Raw genomic sequence first — 21,428 nt, 5'->3', positions numbered from 1 at the left:
ATATATATATATATGTATGTATGTATTTTTGCATATTTTTAATATATGCTGAATACTCCTCTGCCGCTAATTAATATTAATTATACTTGCAAGTTGCTAAGACTAGATCATATCTGAGTAGGTCTACTTGCAAATGATATCATCTGACCCTTAATCTAATTAATTAATTATTGGTGTTGACAGTTAATATAACACGGTTTTGCCTAATCATTTTTTTATTATACTTTAATTAATAATAATTAATTAACATTGTTCCACTATGTCCCCAACATCTATAAATACATTCCACTATGTCCCCAACATCTATAAATACAAACATTCAAAAGCCAATTATAATTCAAATCTCATTTTTCAAATATTCATACAATCCTCAAAATAAATAGCTCATAAATAATGGCAACAACAACAACATCTACCTTTTTCCTTTCATCTTCACCATTTTCTTCGAGAAGAAAATCATCATCACGTGTTTCGAGAACGGCGACGTTGGCAATAGGGAGAGAAGCTCAAGATCGGAACTACTATAACGGTCGTATCGTAGACGAGAACTTAATTATCCTGCGTAAGAGAATCCACGAGATGAAGATGATCGAGAGAAATTACGAGCCTCCGACTGATTGGATGGATTGGGAAAAAAGTATATACACGAATTACGATGCGAATATTTGTCATGCATTGGGATTGTTGCAATCTAAATTGATGGATACAAGACCTAGTTTGGTTTTGGGCATGGCTGCACTTATTGGACTAAGTTTGCCCACTTCAACTATTGTTATTTTGTTTCATTTGATTGAGTTAACTAAAGGGATTTTAGGTGGATAATATGTTTTTTCGATGTCGATTATGTACCGATTCGAGCTCAACGGCCAAAGTAATGTCGGTTCTGATCAGATCCAGTATTTAGGGCTTTATGATTTTGTTCTCAAAAGACGTCTCGACAATCGAGTTAATGATCCCTACTGTCTGTTCTGATCAGATTCGTATGTAGTGTTTTATGATTTGATTTCGTACTGTCCCTGATCAAATCCAGTATTTAGAGTTTTATGATTTTATTCTCAAAAGGCGTCTCGACAGTTGAGTTAATGATCCCTACTGTTCGTTCTGATCAGATCCAGTAGGGTTTTATGATTTTGTTCTCAAAAGACGTCTCGATAGTCGAATTAATGATCCCTACTGTTTGTTCTGATAAGATCCATATTTAGGGTTTATGATTTTATTTTGTACTGTCCTTGATCAGATCCAGTATTTAGGGTTTTATGATTTTATTCTCGAAAAACGTCTCGACAGTCGAGTTAATGATCCTTACTGTCCGTTCTGATCAGATCCAGTATTTAGGGTTTTATGATATTGTTCTCAAAAGACGTCTCGATAGTCGCGTTAGTGATCCCTACTGTTCCTTCTTATCAGATCCAGTATTTACTGTTTTATGATTTTATTCTCAAAAGACGTCTCAATAGTCAAGTTAATGATCCATACTGTCCGTTCTGATCAGATCCAGTATTTAGAATTCTATGATTTTATTCTCAAAAGACGTCTCGACGGTTGAGTTAATGATCCCTACTTATTGATCCTAACTTTTCTTGTTACATCATCATTTTAAATTTCATTCCTAAGATAATATTTTTAGATTTTCTTTTGATATGTACAACATACAACACAAGAACAAATACAAAATCATTATTCGTTTCATTCTTTTGTTCTATATAGTGTCTGGATTTAAGCGTTTGTTCTTTGTTTCTGAATTTTCGTTCAACGTTTGATATCCGTATGCGGTGCGATTAAATTTAGAATTGTAATCAAAAATTTTCATATTATGGATAAATCGCTCACTAGCTCAGACCCGAGATCTTTTATTACAGATGAAAGAGTACCTACTATTTCGTCATAGCTCTTGGCAGTAAAGTTAATAAAATTCAATGATTTGTTTTTTCCAACTACTTTCTAATTATGTTTGCAAAAAAAAAATTATGAGTTAGCTATTAAAATTATAAAAGTCAAATTCAACTAGAAAAAAATAATTTTATTCTAGGATCAAGATACAAATCTTTACTGAAAATTAAATAAAACAACAAAAGTCAAAGCATATAATAAAGATTCAATCTATGCACTATGGAGTAAATATCTGATGCTGATAAATTTTTTATCGCATTTCTAGTTTATTTGATTTCGATATCTTACAATTTGAATCTTTCTTTTAGAAAGATTTAACGTCAAAATAAGAGATAGTATCTCTTTTATAAAGCATAGCGTCTTTAATATGCTGAAGTGATTGGAGTAACGAATAAAGCAATTACAACAAGGCTTGATCCTCGTCTTCAATTTGAACTCCGATATTGCTCAAATCCATAAGAATGTTATCAAATATGTCGAGATGTGAACGTATAGAAGTACCTTCACCCGCACGTAGCATATACAACTTCTTCTTCAGGTAGAAATTATTTTTTACCGGCTTTTTCATATACAAGGACTTCAACTTTTTCCACGTGCCTTTCGCTGTAGTTTTTGAAGCCACTTCACATAAAATCATCGGAGAGATTCAATATAATGCTTGATTTTGCAACGTTATGTCATATTCCGAAGTTTGTATTTCGATCAAATTTCTCAACTCTACTCTCTTGTGAAGTCATGTTGATTGTTGAAACGAACTCGATTTAAATTTGACCTTCAGACACTAATTTGCCACGTGATCGCGACTCCAAATGATGCAAAATTTAACAAAACAATTGCTCGATGACAATCAAAGACAAAAAACTTGCATGGTTCGATCAATTTGACTTACATTTGTAGACGAGGAGCAAATACTTTATCAATATAATATACAAAAGAAAGTACAAAATTAAAACAAGAGGTTTACACAAATCTATGAAATATACTAAACTCTCTTATTTCTAATTTTAGATAATTCTAATTAAGGAATTTAATCCTTAATATATAGGCAAATGGATTTTGCATTTTTGTGAAAGATCAAAAGTCAAAATAGCTCTTCATTTCACAAAGGGCTAAATTAAATATTGTATTAGTCACTTCAACTACAACACAGAGTTAATTAGAAATATATCTTATATCAATAACTTTTTTATAATTATGTGTATTTGACATGATATTAATTCAATAAAGTAAAGGAAAAGGGCATCGTTTCCATCCTAAACTATACCCGAAAAGTCTAAGTCACACCTAAACTATACTAGTGACCTATTACACACCTTAACTATAAAAAAGTGATATTATTACCTCCCTGCGACCCCATTCTAAGGCGCGTGTGTTACACGTATTTTAGGCGCGTCCAGCTTATTAAATAACAAAAGTAAACGGCTAAAAACATTAAGGAAAAAGGCATCGTTTCCACCTCAAACTATAATCGAAAAGTCAAATCCACACCTAAACTATATAAGTGACATATTACACACCTTAACTATAAAAAAATGATACTTTTTACTGACGTGATGCTGACATGGCAGCGCGTGTAAAACACTACACCACATACAAGTGGTGATATCCTGACAGGATGTAAATAGTTTCACTTTTTTATAGTTTAGGTGTGTAATAGGTCACTAGTATAATTTAGGTGTGGCTTCAACTTTTCTGGTATAGTTTAGGATGAAAACGATGTTTTTTCCCATAAAGTAAAACTTCCATAAATCCAAAGTCCCCAGGTGAATTTGTACATTTCTTGTTGTTACAAGTGAAAATAAACTTTATTTAAGAGAATAAGATGATATCAATTATGATTAAAAACTAAGTTTTTTTTTTTGTTAAAATCCCAGGATAACCTGCAACTGCTACAATCTTTGCCACAACCTCTACTCTTCAGGTGAACACTCTGTACGTATTGAGTAAACCTCTCACTGTGTAATAACTTGCAAACCACTCGAGAGATGTAAACTGCACTAGATAAATAACCTTGTGCGACAGACTCGACTCAAAAGGCATTGAGGGGGATCGAACCCGAGTCATTCGTATGGATAACCACCCTCCAAAAAAAACTAAGATTTGCACATGGTCTAGTGGTTAATGAATTGTGATTTGAGAATATAAGGTCTTAGATAGATGGTAAGTATGTGAAAGCTGGCTCAGACATCGTAATTATTAAAAAAAAAAAAAAAAAAAAAAATTAGGTTTCAAGATATAAGAGAATAAAATAAGTAATTCAATTAGGCACAACATTAGTAGTAACATTAATTAACCACCCCATTACAAGAATATTAATTAACAAGATCATAATTGTCCATCTAATACAAGTAGACCAAGAACAATTAAAACTAATCATGTATAGAATCCATTTAGCTGTTAGCTTTCTTCAAAAACCCTAACTTTTTCATGTACCAAATTCACAATTATTTGGTTCTCACACGATGTTCAGTACTTGATTAATTTGAATTCCTACCGAAAAGTATTGTTGGGAGTAAAACCTCCCGATCGAGGTACTTTCGTTCTATTTTACTATATAGCAGTTTTGAATCTGCCGTTCGCTCTTTTGCAAGTGCTCGTCTAGCTCCCGCTCCTTGATCTCTTCTTTTTGTTTTTAACCGTATCCCTTCGTTCAACCCTATGGGTTTTTTTTCCACTATAGTGATATTTCTTTGCTACTTCTTTTCTCGGCTAATGGAAAAAAAATCTTCTTTTTACCCTGCCAAGCGCCATTCATTTCCAAATAGTAAACGTGTTGCTGAACTCAGCGCTCCTTACCAAAGACGACTTCATCTTTTTTTTATACAGTAATTAACATCATCGAAATTCAAAACACCAGCATGATTTTTGGTCTATCACACTTTGAACCTTCTTCCAATAAACTTTAAGCTTTGCATGTTTATGAATATCCATGTATATATATATACAACCTACTGCAAAAAAAAAAAAAAAAAAAAAAAAAAAAAATCTTAAACATTTAATTTTTTAAAAAAATCAATTAAAATAAAAAAAAAACAAAAAAAAAAAAAAAAAAAAAAAAAAAAAGGAAATTCAGTACCAATTAATTTATGGAACCTATTAACTAATATGCAAAGTAAATAAAACAAAGAAAAGAACTCACAAATATAAATATCACATAGAGAAAAAACATACTACAAGGTAAGCTTGAGTACATTTACTTCTTTTAATCTATAAAGGCAGCTCGGTGCATTAAAACTTTCATTATGCACAGAGTTCAAGAAATTAATTAGAACCCAATCACAAGGGTCTATTGCGCGGAGCTTTACCTTGCATTTCTAAATAAGACAGTTTTCAAAACTTGAAAACGTGACATTCTAGCAACATGACAACAGCAACTTTAACGATAACTCCAACGTTCCTCTTCACTTCTTTCAATCTATAGGGATATAAAAATTGAAAAAAGCAATTGAATGTAAGTTTTGTATACTGACAGTGTATACTAATATATTCACATCATCAAATAAAGTTATCGACCTGTATATTAACACCTAAGTAATGATAACAAACGGGGTTTATAACATGTTAAATTACACTGATAACGTAAAAAAAATATAAACTAGTGAATGAAACATTAATTAAAGGGAAGTGGATATAATAGGGAGCTCCCTTCAGTCCAAGACGTGACAGCGATAGCTAAACACAGCTCATGCATCGTTGAATCTCAAACACGTCAAATTTCCAAAACTCCATCTTGTTTACGACGTGCTTAAGAATCAACGAGTCATCAGCTGTATTTTTAGTTATCGACTGCCTCGGACTGGACTGGAGAGAGCTCCTTATTCTCCATTGCCCTAAATGAAAGAACCAAAAAGCAAAAAACATGCATAGCACATACAATAACATTTAATTGAAAAGATCATTCCATTTTTTTTATTTTCTTTTTGGAATTATAATTTTATCAAAAATATAAAGTCATGTGAATCATAAGTGAAATGTGTATGGTAAGTGGTAACAATAAAAGGAAGAGGGAAATATATAAGGGGGTATTGGGAACAAGAAAATCTAAGTGTAGATTTAGAGCAGTGTACGAAGCTATATACAAATTCGGATTCGCATCGCGTAACGCTCATTATAGAGGAACTTTTTCGTACTAGGATTTTTTTTTAACGAGAATAAGATTAGAATCCGGGACCTCTAATTAAAGACCGTATCATTCACTTTATTTGGCAAGCTTCGGTGCAAATAACAACAGATATTTCGTGAAATTAGTCGACATATGCACAAGTCGATACGACACCTTGTCACGAACCCAAAATAGGATCATGACCGACGTCAAGGAGGTTAAAACTCCAAAGCAAGCCTCGTCAGCAATGGCGGAGCGAGAATTTTCATTGAGTGAATTCAGAAGTATATATACGAACTAGTCGAAGGGTATTCAACATCTACTATATATGTATAAAAAATATTTTTAACCGTGTAAAAATAGTATTTAAATAGTATAATTTTTCGTCGAAGGGGTTTCGGTCCCCCTAGAACAAAGGTTGCACCGCCACTGCTCGTCAGTAATCTACAGAAAATCAGACAGAATTTTTCCTGTTTTTAGGCCTATCCAAAATTTCCCAGTCTCAAATCAACAACGCAACAATCAACATCACCAACACAATTTGCCAATATTATCAGCAATCATTCACCACAACATATCAATACGAAATCCGTCTCCAAAATATGAGAAGAAGTCAAAACTCCACAAGTCCATAATAACAAAAGAATACTCAGCAAAGGAAATTTAACTGAGCGATTCTAAGAATTCAAATAATAGACTATAATGAATAAATGAACTTGCTGCCAATGCGAACAAATGGGGCTCACGGGAACACACCAATTCTTATGCTCTAGTTAACGAAATTCTCACTGTCACCTCTGTTCTCTGAAAACAAATAGCGATGAGTGATTCGCTAGTAATAACCTTTTTAAAAGAGGACAAGTCAGGTTAAAATTCGAGACCTCTAGTTAAAGATCATGTCATTGACTTTGTTTGACAAGTTTTAATAGAAATATCAGATATTTCGTAAAATTAATAGATATGACACAACATTTATCAAGAGTTGTACAACTTTAGCTAATACTCCTATATAGTAGGAAAAAAAACAAAAGGCCTAGTACACTGATTATACATCAAATCAAACAGATGTATGGTTCAAATTTTACGTAAGACATAAGTTACTATGTATATTTGGGCACGACATTATCATACTATTCTAAAATTGGAATGACCTAATAACATGCAAGTTCTAATTGAGTACGTGGACTAAATTATTCGAAAATTATAAATTTAAAATAATAATTTTTAGATTAGCTGGTGGATAAAAAACCTTAAGATCCATCAACCATATATTAAGTCCACAATGAAGCACTACTACTTTCCATTCATTTTATATATCATACTTTTCTGCTTAATTCGTCTCAAAAATTGTTACTTTACTATAATTAAAAATAATTTAGCATTAAAATTCTCTTTTTATTCTTAAATAAAATAATTTATAGTCTTGAATTATTTCAAACCACAAATATTAAAAACTTTTTTTTTCTTAAATGGTATATCAAATTAAAGAGTGTCACATTAAAGGATCGTTTGGTAGAGTGTATAAGAATAATGCAAAATATCTTGTATTAGTAATGTTTGTGTTAGTTATACTTGCGTTAGTTATAGTTGCATTTTTCTCATGTAGAATTTGGTTTGATGTATCAAAAATATATGATTTGGTGTATCAAAAATATATGAATTGTATAAAACAAAGAATTAAAAAATATTTTTATATACATGGTGGAAAGGATGTGGAAAAGATTTGGAGAGAAAATTGTCTTTAATTGTGATAATGCATGCATTAGAATCCATTACCTTACTAATGTCGTGGATTCTGAGATATTAGCAATACACCTCTTGATACACAATAAAGTGTATAATGAATGCTTGCATTAGTTACATATAGTTTAAAAAATATATCAAACAAGATTTTAGTAGTACACATAACTAATGCATGCTTTATTTTTTAATACACTCTATCAAACGACCCCTAGTGTATTGGAATGTTAATGCATGTATTAGTTTAATGTGTACTAGTACTTAGTAATATCTTGTTTGGTATATTTTTTTATCCTATGTAAAGCTAATGCAAGCATTAGTTATACACTCTATTGTGTATTACTAATATCTTAAAATCCATAACATTAGTAATGCAATAGATCTAATGCATGCATACTATTACCCCTCAATTTTTTTTTTTACATCCTTTCCAACATATATATGGAGGATATTATACAAAAAAATAATAATTAAAAATTATGTAATTCATGTTATTTTTAATACATCGAACCAAACACTATATAAGAAACAACACAAGCATAACTAACACAGATATTACTAATACAAGCATTACTAATATACCATATTTTGCATTATTCTTATACACTCTGTCAAACGCCCGCTAAATGAAATGGAGTATTAAGAACACATTTTTCACCTTAAAGAAATGACCAAAAAAGAAAAAAAAAATAGAAAAATAGCATGAAATTTAGTACTCCCTCCGTTTCAGAATAAGTGAATTGTTGGGATATTTATTGGTGTTTCAAAATAAGTGAATCATTAAATTTTTTCTAAATTTTTCCTTGTGATTTGACAACTAATTAACTTTTGAAAAGGTATTACAAGGTCAGTTTTTTTTGGGGGGAGGGGTAAAAATAGAAAATTGTGTTAAATTTATGTCTTTAATGCTTTTTTCTTAATCTATGTGTCAAAATTCAACAATTCATTTATTATAAAACAAAAAAAATACTGATGAGTTGACAGATTGAAATGACAAGTCTTACTGGCCAAGTGTATGAAAGGGGTACTTCATTGTCCCACCCATAATAGGAATCCTAAGAAAAATACAACAATCTTTGAGTTATCTAGTCATCAAAATTACTTTTCAAATCTAACATAAAAATAAATCTTGTAAGGACAATATTTAGTTGCTTTTGGATTTTGAAAAGATAGATGCATGGTTAGAGGAGAACTATATAGTTCTAGCATGGGATATTGGTCTAAGTTCTAGTTACTTACTTTCTCCGTTACACTTTTATTTGTTACATTTCACTTTTTAAAAGTTAAACTAAATGAAACTTTAGCCGATATTTTAAGATTTTTTTTAATCATGTTAATATGAGACGATTGCAACTTATAGTATTTATTATATAGTTTTTGAATATTTAAATTTGAAATTTTATATTAATCTATTTCACTCTAACTTTGAAGTTTAGTCAAATTGACTTTCGTGAAACGAAATATCACCATTACTCGATACTTAAGAAAATTCAAACTTTATAACAAATGATACCGTGTCATTAATGAGGGTTGTGATGAAATGGTAAGTACTCTTTTATCTTTAATTAAGGTCTAGAGTTTGAGTCCCCATGATATAGTGTCGCCTTTCTTATGGAGCGGTTTAACCAGGGGCGAAACTAGCTAATAGTGAGGGGGTTAATCCTAACCTCCTTTGATGAAAAATTATACTATTTATACAAGCTTATAATTATTTTTCGTGTATATATAGCAGACGTTGAACCCCCTTCGACTAGTTCTTTTGTTCACATTTTTTTATTTTTGAACCCCTTAGTTAAGATGCTAGCTTCGTCACAGGGTTGAAACCCCCACCCCCACCCCTCTCCAACCTAATGTGGGACTTCTCAACATGAATTTGAGTTTATTCAGGTTCTAATGCGTATACCAGACACTGGGTGAGAATTTTTCTTTTTTTAAAAATAAAAAAGAGAAAGAGAGAGATACCTTGTCACTTGGGAATTGGAATTGGGTCCAAGTGAAAATTGGGCTTAGTTGATTTATCCCACAATGTTCAATTTGGGCACTCATTGACAACTTTTCTTCTTATAATCAAGTGGGCCACTAAGCAAACACTATTGGTCTTGGGTAAGCAAAATTGGGCCAAAAATTTGACTTGGGTTAGATATGGCAAACTATGGATCCAATTTTAGTGGATTTCATGATATTGAATGGCCCAAGTGCATAGATACTCGATTTTGCGACATTAATATTTAAGTCATACTCGTAGTGCACTGAAATTTTCCAATCTAATATTTTTGAAATAACTTCAAATATGTGGCGTTTGAAACTGGACAAAATGTCTAAGGTTTTATATGGCCTGAATTCAAGCACATATCTCATTGACTCATTGCATCCAGGTGAGTGAATTCAGTTATTTTTCCCTAAAGTTAGACTTTGTCAAGATACGCTCAAATACCTCATGTTTGAAATGTTCTACGAGGAATAAATTCTCAAAAGTGTTTTAATAAATGAATACATATTAAATAGCAACAATTATATAGGATGCCCCGTAAGATCTTTACATAAAAAGCGGAGTTGAATATAACTTTGAATGAGTTATATCTACATATATGACATTCATTCCTAGAAAAAAATTATTGAGAAAATAAATAATTTTCCATATTAGTTTTTTTGTGTTAAGTAAATGCATAGAATAATTACACTTAATTTTAATGATAATTTTTCCCATTTAAATAAGATTTATTTCTTCTCCCCTAGGAAACCTCACCTTTTTATTTTTTTATTTGTTTTTCATATAACTATTTTACAAAGGAGAATACATTGATTCCAATCAAAATTCTTTAATATAATCCATTCTGAATTGGCACAAGAATCTTGTTTTTCGATTGCAATTTGGGAATTTTAAGGTATAAATAATTTTTTTCTCACAATACTTGATTATGTTAATACCAAAATTATATTCCTGGAATTTTTATTATTGTGTTTGTTAATTGTTCTTATGAAATAATTATAATTTACCTTGTTTCTGGGTAATTTTCATTAATAATCCATAAAATCTTCTATAACGTGACACTTTTCGATACTAATTTGTTATCCTACAAATATTTTAGTATTATGTTTTTCCATTCCCTAATTGTTGAATGTGATAATTCGTATTAGTAATATATTTTTTTCGAACTATGTGTTAGACACTTCAAAAATGTTGTCGGGCGAGTGTCGGATCATCTAAAAGTAGTGCATTTTTGGAATATCCGACACGGGCGCGACAACATTTTTGAAGAGTCCGTGCAACATAGCTAGTGAAAGCATGTTGTTTAAGCAAAATAATTATGGGAAATTCACTTTCCGACTAATCGAAATTCGTGTTATGTAGGGTCCAGTAAAGAGGAAAGAGCTCTCTATCGAGAAAAAAGTTGTACGTATTATGTTTTGCCATTCCCTAACTGTTGAATGTGATAATTCATATTGGTAATAAATTTTTTTCCAACTGTGTTTGCTTAGACACTTCAAAAATGTTGTCGGGCGAGTGTCGGATTATCTAAAAGTAGTGCATTTTTGGAGTATCCGACACTGGCGCGACAACATTTTTGAAGAGTCGGTGCAACATAGCTAGTGAAAGCATGTTATTGCTTAAGCACAATATTTTGGGAAATTCACTTTCTGATTGATCGAAATTCGTGTTGTGTAGGATCCACTAAAGAGGGAAGCGCTCGCTATCGAGAAAAAGAAGATGTTAAGATTATTGAGTGAAGTAGCAATGGTTGGCAACACAAAGTCTCCTGAACAAGGTCTCATTAGTACTGTTCTTCCTTTGCTTAAACTTCTTTCACTTGCAATTTTTGGACTAATTCTTGGTCACAAAAAGACTCAAATTGTCCCAAAAGAAACATTCAAACTTCTTAGCAAACTTGTCTTTGCACTTTTCTTGCCATGTTTGATCTTCATTCACTTAGGACAATCAATCACACTCGATAATTTCGTGCATTGGTGGTTTATACCAGTTAATGTGTTGTTGAGTACACTTGTTGGGTTCGTGTTAGGTGTGTTAGTAGTCATCATATGTCGTCCACCTCAAGAGTTTACTCGATTCACTATCATCATGACCGCGTTTGGTAACACGGGGAACCTTCATTTAGCTATAGTTGGCTCTATTTGTCATAGTATAGATCAACCTTTTGGACCTGATTGTAAAAGGAATGGAGTTGCTTATGTTTCTTTTGCTCAATGGGTCGCGGTGATTCTTGTTTATACGCTTGTTTATCATATGATGGAGCCTCCGATGGAGTACTATGAGGTTGCCGATGAAAGGGAGAAGGTGGAGGAGGAGCGCGGCCAGCAGGAGGATAACGGAGTTAGCAGGCCGCTTTTAGTTGAGGCTGAGTGGCCTGCCATTGAGGACAAAGAAACAGAAAACTCGAAAACAGCCCTAGTCGCGAGGATCTTTAATTCTGTCTCAAATCTTTCGGTAGCCAATGGACCTGATGTCGAAAATGATATACATGATACAGCTGATGATCCCGAGCCCATTAGGTGTTTGGCTGCACCTAAAGTAATCAAGAAAATGAGAACAGTTGCTGAACAAACACCCGTGCAGCACATACTTCAGCCCCCAACGATTGCTTCTCTGTTTGCCATACTCGTTGGGATGGTCCCTCATCTAAAGGCGTTCACCTTTGGATATGACGCTCCACTGTCTTTCATCACGGATAGTTTAGAGATCTTAGCCGGTGCAATGGTGCCATCGGTAATGCTTATCCTCGGAGGAATGCTAGCTGAGGGGCCTAATGAATCCAAACTTGGCCTCAGGACTATGATTGGGATATCGGTAGCAAGGCTTTTCGTGCTTCCTCTGTTGGGGATTGGGGTGGTTACGCTGGCTAACAAGATGAATATTCTTGTCGAGGGCGATCATATGTATACATTCGTGCTTTTGTTGCAGTATACAACACCCAGTGCAATCTTGTTAGGAGCCATTGCCAGCTTGAGAGGTTATGCAGTAAGTGAAGCCTCAGCACTTATTTTCTGGCAGCATTTGTTGGCACTTATTTCACTGTCATTGTACATTGTTGTTTACTTCAAGATGTTTTCGTTCTCGTGAATAACTATGCTGCTCGGACCCTCCAAAAATACTGTCGTACTTATAACGGATCCTCTTTTGATGCTCACTAATTTAAGTGTATCAAAGGTAACTACCTTCTTTGGTTCCTCACTTTCTTGCTTATTCGAATTCGTTGTATAGCATAGGGTTAGCTATGTATGCCGACAAGTGGTCAATTGAACACTCTTTGTTGAAAAATTATACTATATATGCAGGTCGAATGTTACTTTCCGTACATATATATTATAGCCTTGAAAGTACGCTATTGAACACCCGTTAGTGAAATTTCTGACTTTGCCACTGGATGTGTAGCGCCCTCTAACAGCCAAAAAGTTCTTTTCGAAAGGGCACAACTACTTGTGTATGACTAAAATATACACTTGGATATTATGCGTGATCGTATATGTCAAAGAGGAGAACATGAACAGAACTTGTTTAGACGTACATCACACGAGATACACGCGTGTGTTTTTTCTGTTTTTCTATCAGGGGTAATCGGAATTTTTCGTTTTGTGTATACTTTGGAATTTGTATGGTGATACAAGAAATATTCATTGTTGGCCCAATGGGCCTTGGTGTATCAGGCATATTTCATTGGGCTATGACTGGATCCTAATGCTGGGTTGGGCTTGGCAATTGCACATATAGCCGATTTTGAGATCCCTATTTAAGCCGAGGCCTAAATTCATACATTTTTGCAAGTTTAGCGACTTTAAATTAAAGTTGTGAAATTCATTTTTTAGAAAAAGGGCAGTCGGTGCACTAAAACTCCTGCGATACGTAGGGCTAGGGAAAGTACCCCACCACAAGGGTGTATTGTACGCAGTCTTACTTTACATTACTACCAGAGGCTGTTTCCTAAGGTTTGAACCCGTGACCTTCTGGTCACACGACAACAAACTTTCAATACGTATCTGCATTTTGATTTCGTTATAATGAGTGAATATTCTGAAGTTTGAACTATCAATTTTCGTACCGACCAATGTTTTTCAGGGTTTTCCAACTACATCTCTTTAATTAAACTCACTTTTCATTGTTGAAATTCAATATATACTCTTGTTGTCACGAAAATGGTTCAGATTTACCCACTCTCAATTTCTCTCGTCAAATAATCAATAAACCTCTTTTGTTTCTTCATGATAATAGAGTCGAGGTACATATAAGCCGATCATCGGCTTAAATAACAATATGAATTATTAAAAAATAAGATTACAAATAATCAAATTTGCTCCATCAAGGATTCAAGATATATATTTGGGTAGTTGAGCAATAATTGTTCTTCTATAATCTTCCAAATCTTATATTCAAAAATGTGAACAACGTGTCTTAAGGAGTTTGAATTGTAGTAGGTAGCATTTTTGACTAAATGAGAGACAAAAGTGTAATTAATAGAAGTTTGAGGGCGTAAACTGACAACTCAAGGTCCTTTTTATCAACTAAACTTTCACTAAATTTAGGATCGAAATGAGATAAGCAAGGATGTATAACGTATTGAAAAGTCTTATAAAATTATTTTATCTTATTTTTTATATGTGATAATATGAAATAACTTCGAGATTATTATTCTCGTCACATGTATTAGAGGTTTCAATTAAACTTTATACAAATCAAAAGTTAGAATATGATTTTTCTTCTCTTAAAGCAAATAATGGAAACAGAGAAGACCATTTGACTAGGAAAATAAAACTTTGAATTGTATTGGAATGGTCCAACACTTTATTCCAATTCAAGATGGCATAAGATTTCTTGTTCAAAAACAAAGATTTTAACTAGAACAAAAAAGTATGTTTGGCTCCATTCGATGTTCGATATTCATTTTAATGTCCGATCAGTTCAAGTTAAGTCCGTAAAGATAAAGCGATTTTATTTTCAAGACGTGAATCTGAGCTTCAAATTAAAAATGGAAAAGTATTTTTACTCGACCACTGCCAAAGTTTGACACACTTCTCTTCATTGAACACATTGAAAAGTTTGTGGATAACATAAATTTCATTTCTAAATTTAATTCCATATTTTATATATACTATGTGATTATTTCAATGAAAAGAGTTAGCTCCATGAACTATGGAGAGGAATTAATTTAGAGTCAAATAATGACACTAATCTTGTTACAAAATTAATAGAATATCCATACTTTAATCCCTTCAATGTCCAAAAGTAAAACTAAACTTCACATATTGTTGCTACACTAGTAAACAACAAAATTACCTTAGTTCATTATATTAATTAACAATACAAAAGGCATCATCATAGAAACAAAAAAATTATATATATATATATATATATATATATGTGTGTATGTATGTATATGTATATTGTGACAGTGAAATTTAAAAAGTTTGAAGTTTTTTCTTTAATCATTTGGTATTCGAGATACACTAAGCATATCACTTTTAATTGTGTTAATTTTCTTTCGTAAGATTCTTTATTTTCGAGGTTTAAACTCGATATTTTGGACTAAAATTGAAGAAGTCCAAATTATCTAGTTTGATCTCAAATAACCGTTATTAAGGAGACGTAAACACTTTCTATCAAAAAATAAATTTATTTCAGAAGTCAAATTTAAAATTTTTAATCAAGAATTAAGGGATCTCAATTATTTCATTATTTATTTATATAAATATATTTTTGGTACGTATATGCGGAGAATTGGATAAACGCAAAATGCATGTCTTGTTTCATGCACCTACCATGAGTACTAAACATTATTAATAATTTAATATTAGAGCAATCTCTATATTATAAAATTATTGATTCTTTTCACATGGCCCCATTAAATTAAATAGAAAAAAAGACGTAGAACTACTTAAATAACTATGAAACAAATATTGTACAATTATAGGACAGTTTAATGCACAAAATATTTCATATTAATAGAGTTTGGAAAAAAGATGTATACTTTAAAGGAGCGATGTAGACAATTTATTTTAATTTTAATATTTATTTCGACTTTTGTGATTCGAACTCATGACCTATAAATTATATGGATACAATTTTATCGTTGCTCCAAAAAAATCTATAACTATTCTAAACATAATTGTCCCCACTTGAGAATCAAATCGACCTCTTTGGTCAACTTCATTGATTTTGTATCAATAGATTATACACAAATCTTTTTGAGTGTGTTGATAACTTTTACATTTGGAGAAATATTGCTAATAGTTTGATTTGATAATCAAATTAATTATAAAAGAGCAAATAAACAAATAAATCAACAAAAGCTTTTAAGTTTTTCATATTCTATTTTGACCTAAATAAAAGCATATAAATTCATCCGATCGATGAACACTCAAATCGAACTCGCTCATTTTTTTGGATGCGAGAACCTATTCGAGTAGTCAATCGCTTTATTTTGGATTTGCGTCAAGCTAGCCATAATTGATTCAGTTCATTTTAATCCGCTTAAATATTATTCTTAACCCGTTCATTTAACATACCTATTAATAAATAAATTCTAATATTAAAAGACTTATTTGCCACCTTTGAAAGTGCTTTAGCTTTTATAGCAAGGTGGATTTTGAAGAATAAGAATATATATAGTTATATGCTTCTTGTTTTTCTCTTATTTTTTTGTTATATGATCTGGATTTTTTTTATTTTTTTTTGTAATGTAGATAAGATGCTTTTAATAATTTTATTTATTAACTAGCATATTTCTTGATATGTGCGTTTGATCCTTTTATTAAGCAAATACATATATATATATATATATATATATATATATTTCATTAACATATGACGGTGACACTCGAATTTTGAAATATAAATTATTCTTTGGGACATTATTAATAACTCTTGCCACGTGGATGGGCTGCTCCACCCTTGACAAGAGGTCGAGGGTTCGATTCTGGGTATGGAGAAAATTATTGGATTGTTGTCACCTTAATGGGCCCTACAACGCGCAATCCGAATTAGTCGGGACTCCAATGTAGACACCGAATACTGGATGGGAAACCAAAAAAAAAACTGTCACCTTAATGGGCCCTACAACACGCGATCTGGTTTAGTCGGGGCTCCAATACGGATACCAAACACCGGGAGCGCTGTCACTTTAATGGACCCTGCAACTCGCGATCCGGATTGGTCGAGGCTCCAATAAGGATATCGAACACCGGATGGAAAACCAAAAAAAAAAAACTGTCACCTTAATGGGCCTTGCAATGCGCGATTTGGATTAATCGGGGCTCCAATACGAATACCGAATACCGGATATGGGAAACAAAAAAATGTAGAAAATAGGTAAGTGGTCATTTTGACATAGAAATGGTATCAAGATATTTCATTCTTGACCAAATTTCTCAAATTGCATTGAAGTCTAATTGTGAAAATAAACACTTGGGGTCAAACATGCTATTAATTAAAACCTTATTTAAATTTATTACTTTTTAAAAATAATGATTTCCAACCTATTAAAAACTTCGAAATCTAATAGATTTATTCTAGTAAAAGATTTTAAAGAAAATCTAAATGGTTCTCACATTGTTCCAAAATAGTTGTCAAATTTTGTTTATCGAAAGTCAATTTGACTAGCTTTCATAGTTAAATTTGATTAGATTAATTTAATATTTTGAGACTTAGGTGTGTTTGGTATGATGGAAAATGTTTTCCTGGAAAAAGTTTTTCTGGAAAATAAGTTGGTTTTTTACTTATTTTCTCATGTTTGGTTGGCGAGTGAAAAATATTTTTCGAAAAATATTTTATGTTGTTTGATTGGTGAGTAGAAAATATTTTTTTGGTTGGCGAGTGAAAAATATTTTTCGAAAAATATTTTATGTTGTTTGATTGGTGAGTAGTAAATATACACTACTGTTTGATTGTCGAGTGAAAAAATATTTTTTAGAAAATAATACTAACTGTTAACTAGTATATCAGTATCTCTAGCAACTCAACAATTTGTAAGAACTAATTTAAATATGACAAATAATATCAATATCGAATACTAAAATATTACAATCACTAAATTTAATCAACTACTAATTAACAAATATTGGAGACATTTTTCAACATTTTGTTAGGACAATCTCAAGATACTACAATCAATAGAAAAACAACAGAACGACAAGCTTTTCAACCTTGTGAAACAAGCTACATCGATGGCAAAATGAAATATGCAATTAGCAAAAGTAACATAGGTAAGTCTTCCTATATGTATATGGAAATAACAATACATTCAACGAACATTGGAAAAAAAAAATTCAAGCTTCACTATTTTTTATTTCAAGCAGTGAAAAATTGAAGCAAAGTACAGTGAAAAATATTTTCGAGTAATATGATTTTTTTGAGAAATGTGAATATGAGTGTTATTGGGGTAGGGAAGAGGGGTGGGGGTGAGGCATAAGTTACATTTGTCATTTTCCGAAAAAATGACTTCCCTTGGTCCATGAGGGAAGTCATTTTCCCTCAAATGGAGGAAAATGAGTTTTTATGGAAAATATTTTCCCAACATTTAATTACAACCAAACAAGAGAATTCCAGAAAATATTTTCCAGAAAACATTTTCCATCATACCAAACACACCTTAGATTAACGTTTTGACTAGTTGGTAAAGTTATTGTCATTGATTAGAATATCACGGGTTTAAACATTGTAAACAGCCTCTGGCATAATTGCGAGGTAAGACTGCGTACAATACATCCTTATGGTGGAGTCCTTTTTCGAACTCTATGCATAGTGGGAGCTTTAGGACATCTCGTACTTGACTGTCCTTTCTCCGCGCATGACGAAATTTTTAGGGATCGTTTGATTGAAAATAAGTTATTTTTTAGATTAGTTATTTTACCTTAAGGAGGAATGAAAAAAAAACTATAATTTTGAGATGAATTATCTCATGCATTTTGTCATAATCAAACATGTAGTAAGCTCATCTTCTAAAATAATTTCGAGATTAATTATTTTATTCTTCCCACCAAACGATTTCTAGTGCATTGGGCTGCCTTATTATTTTTTAAACTTAGATTGAAGTTAATATTAAGGGGTCATTTGATGTGAGGTATACGGAATAAGTAGTCTTGGAATAAAACGAGAGATTATTTTATCTCATGTTTGATTGGTGATATTAGTTAATATCGGGATAACTTATTCCACTATTTATACCATAGTAATGGAATAAATTATCTCAAATAATTCCGGGAAAACTATTTCCCAATCAAATGACCCCTAAAAAATTGTAACAAGTAAAAATAAATCGGATAAATCTCTTTATAATCTTTTCATAATACTTTCTCCATCTCAAATTATTTGTACCAAATTGAGATGACATATTGATTAAGAAAAATAATTAATAACATAATTATTTTACTATAGTATCTTTATTAAATGATGTTTATATTTTAAGTTGAAGGAAAAGTGATTAATGTAAAGGGTAAAATATAGATTTTTTTTTTTTTATTAATGAAAGAATTAAGTAAAATAAAAAATTAAATTAGAAAATTTGGGACGAATAATTTGAGAAGGACGGAGTATCTATGAATGAATGCTAGTTGTTTATTGCTTCAAGGATTGTGTGTCCCCACGAATTCTCCATTTTCCTTCCAATTTTCCCTATAAATTCTGCTTAAACCCTAATGAACCAAACGCCAATATACACATTATCTTCTTTCATTCATCAAAAAATTGCCTCGCTTTTCTCCTCCACAAATTCCAATCTTGATATTAATAATTATTAAAAGAAACATCGCATTTTTTCTTTCTTTTTCTCCAATTTGTTTCACATTTTTTGTTTCTTGGTTCTGCCTAATCTTTCATCTCTCTCTCTATATACACACCTTTAATGGCTTCATTGTTCATCACTCTTCAACCCCTTTAACCATTTTTGTGCTAAAAAATGAATCTTGATTCTTGATTTCTCCATTTTTGCTTGTTCTTTGTGTTGGTTTTAGCCACCCCTTTATCAATTTTGGCCTAAAGATTCAATCTTTGTGTTGTTTTTAGCAACCCCATTAATATTTTTGTGCTAAAAATTCAATCTTTGTGTTGTTTTTAGCGGCCCCATTAATAATTTTGTGATAAAAATTCAATCTCTGTGTTGTTTTAAGCAACCCCATTAATAATTTTGTGCTAAAAATTCAATCTTTGTGTTGTTTTAAGCAACCCCATTAATAACTTTGTGATTAAAAATCTATCCCCGTGTTGTTTTTAGCAACCCCTTTATCAATTTTGTGCTGAAAATTCAATCATTATCTTGTTTTGGTTATTTTTAGCAACCCCTTTGACAATTTTGTGTTGAAGATTCAATCTTTATCTTGATTTCCTCAATCTTTAGCAATGGCAATTGCATATCCTCACTTTTTTGGACCAAAGAAAGTTGACCCGTCATTGGTGGTATCTTCAACAGCAACACAATCATCTCCACCTCCTGTAATTTTGTCTCAGGATGAGCTGAAAAAAGTAGCAGCTTACAAAGCTGTGGAGTTTGTTGAGTCTGGTATGGTTGTTGGTCTAGGTACAGGTTCCACAGCAAAACATGCTGTAGACAAAATAGCTGAACTTTTACATAGTGGAAAGTTGAAGAACATTGTAGGAATACCAACTTCCAAGATTACACATGAACAAGCTGTTTCACTTGGTATTCCTTTATCAGATTTGAATGCACATCCAATTGTTGATTTAGCAATTGATGGTGCTGATGAAGTTGATCCACAAATGAATTTGGTTAAAGGTAGAGGAGGTTCATTGTTGAGGGAGAAAATGGTTGAGGCAGCTACTAAAAAGTTCATTGTTATTGTTGATGAGTCAAAATTGGTGAATCATTTAGGTGGTAGTGGACTTGCTATGCCTGTTGAGATTGTTCCCTTTTGTTGGGAGTTTACACTTAAGAGGCTTGAGATGTTGTTTATTGAAGCTGGATGTGTTGGAAAGTTGAGAAAAGGTGGAGATAGTGAGGAGCCTTATGTTACTGATAATGGTAATTACATTATTGATTTGTATTTCAAGAAAGATATGGGTGATTTGAAAGATGCAAGTGATGCTATTTTGAGGCTTGCTGGTGTTGTTGAGCATGGCATGTTTATTGATATGGCTACTACTGTTATTGTTGCTGGAAAACTTGGTGTCTCTGTGACTAATAAGGAATAGTACTAAGGTTGGATTTAGATAAGTTGTTATCCTTTAGGAACTTAGTTGAGGTATTAGGATGTTTTTGTGGGAGGGGGGTTGAAATATTTATGTGGCAGGTGTTTTTTGCACCAACTACTATATTGATTTGTTTGGGGCATTTGCCTCAAAGTTGCTATCTTTGAAATGGATTATTGATGGTACTTTTCTTGCTATATGTTGATATCATTTTTTCCCTTGACATAGATGACATTTTCATTGAATTTGTGACATCTGACTTTAGATTTCTAGCCTTGAAGTAACTGGTAAAGTTGCCTCCATGTGACGTTCAAGCTTTGGAAACAACAATGTAAGGTAAGATTACGTACGATACATTCTTGTGATGGGCCCTTCCCCGGACACCGCGCATAGCGGTAGCTTTAGTGCACCGGACTGCCCTTTTTTGACTTTAGAGCTCTGTGGTTTGAATGAAGCATTATGCCCAATCCTATTATATTTGAATCTTATGCATTTGTTGCTACTAGTTCATGTTAATATGGCTCCTTTTTCGTGATAGTGTATTGGCTC

The 21,428-nt window shown here is 32.1% G+C and overlaps 3 protein-coding genes and 1 long non-coding RNA gene across 4 annotated transcripts; 3 read left to right on the top strand and 1 right to left on the bottom strand.

The window, feature by feature from the left end:
• Nucleotides 1–325: 325 nt before the first annotated feature.
• On the top strand, nucleotides 326–975 carry LOC107847092. Its single transcript, XM_016691333.2, has one exon. The coding sequence runs from the start codon at nucleotides 394–396 to the stop codon at nucleotides 820–822; it is 429 nt and encodes a 142-aa protein (XP_016546819.1). The 5' UTR covers nucleotides 326–393; the 3' UTR covers nucleotides 823–975.
• A 3,151-nt stretch (nucleotides 976–4,126) lies between these two features.
• LOC124888589 lies at nucleotides 4,127–5,897 on the bottom strand. Its single transcript, XR_007047052.1, has 2 exons — nucleotides 5,196–5,897; nucleotides 4,127–4,841 (listed from the first exon to the last, which is right to left on the bottom strand). It is a non-coding gene; the product is annotated as an uncharacterized LOC124888589 (long non-coding RNA).
• A 4,406-nt stretch (nucleotides 5,898–10,303) lies between these two features.
• LOC107847002 (protein PIN-LIKES 2-like) lies at nucleotides 10,304–12,915 on the top strand. The gene is made up of 3 exons (XM_016691263.2): nucleotides 10,304–10,617; nucleotides 11,085–11,126; nucleotides 11,400–12,915. The coding sequence occupies exon 3, from the start codon at nucleotides 11,442–11,444 to the stop codon at nucleotides 12,807–12,809; it is 1,368 nt and encodes a 455-aa protein (XP_016546749.2). The 5' UTR covers nucleotides 10,304–10,617; nucleotides 11,085–11,126; nucleotides 11,400–11,441; the 3' UTR covers nucleotides 12,810–12,915.
• A 6,401-nt stretch (nucleotides 12,916–19,316) lies between these two features.
• LOC107848158 (probable ribose-5-phosphate isomerase 2) lies at nucleotides 19,317–21,076 on the top strand. Its single transcript, XM_016692851.2, has one exon. The coding sequence runs from the start codon at nucleotides 20,073–20,075 to the stop codon at nucleotides 20,880–20,882; it is 810 nt and encodes a 269-aa protein (XP_016548337.1). The 5' UTR covers nucleotides 19,317–20,072; the 3' UTR covers nucleotides 20,883–21,076.
• Nucleotides 21,077–21,428: the final 352 nt, after the last annotated feature.

The sequence above is a fragment of the Capsicum annuum genome, chromosome 11, assembly GCF_002878395.1.
Source record: "Capsicum annuum cultivar UCD-10X-F1 chromosome 11, UCD10Xv1.1, whole genome shotgun sequence".
Taxonomy (NCBI): Eukaryota; Viridiplantae; Streptophyta; class Magnoliopsida; order Solanales; family Solanaceae; genus Capsicum; species Capsicum annuum.
Note: the sequence above shows the minus strand (reverse complement) of the source record. Positions and strands in the feature narration are given on the sequence as shown.

Coding starts and splice junctions, on each gene's coding strand:
- LOC107847092 (XM_016691333.2), top strand. CDS start 394: ATGGCAACAACAACAACATCTACCTTTTTCCTTTCATCTTCACCATTT.
- LOC107847002 (XM_016691263.2), top strand. CDS start 11,442: ATGTTAAGATTATTGAGTGAAGTAGCAATGGTTGGCAACACAAAGTCT.
- LOC107848158 (XM_016692851.2), top strand. CDS start 20,073: ATGGCAATTGCATATCCTCACTTTTTTGGACCAAAGAAAGTTGACCCG.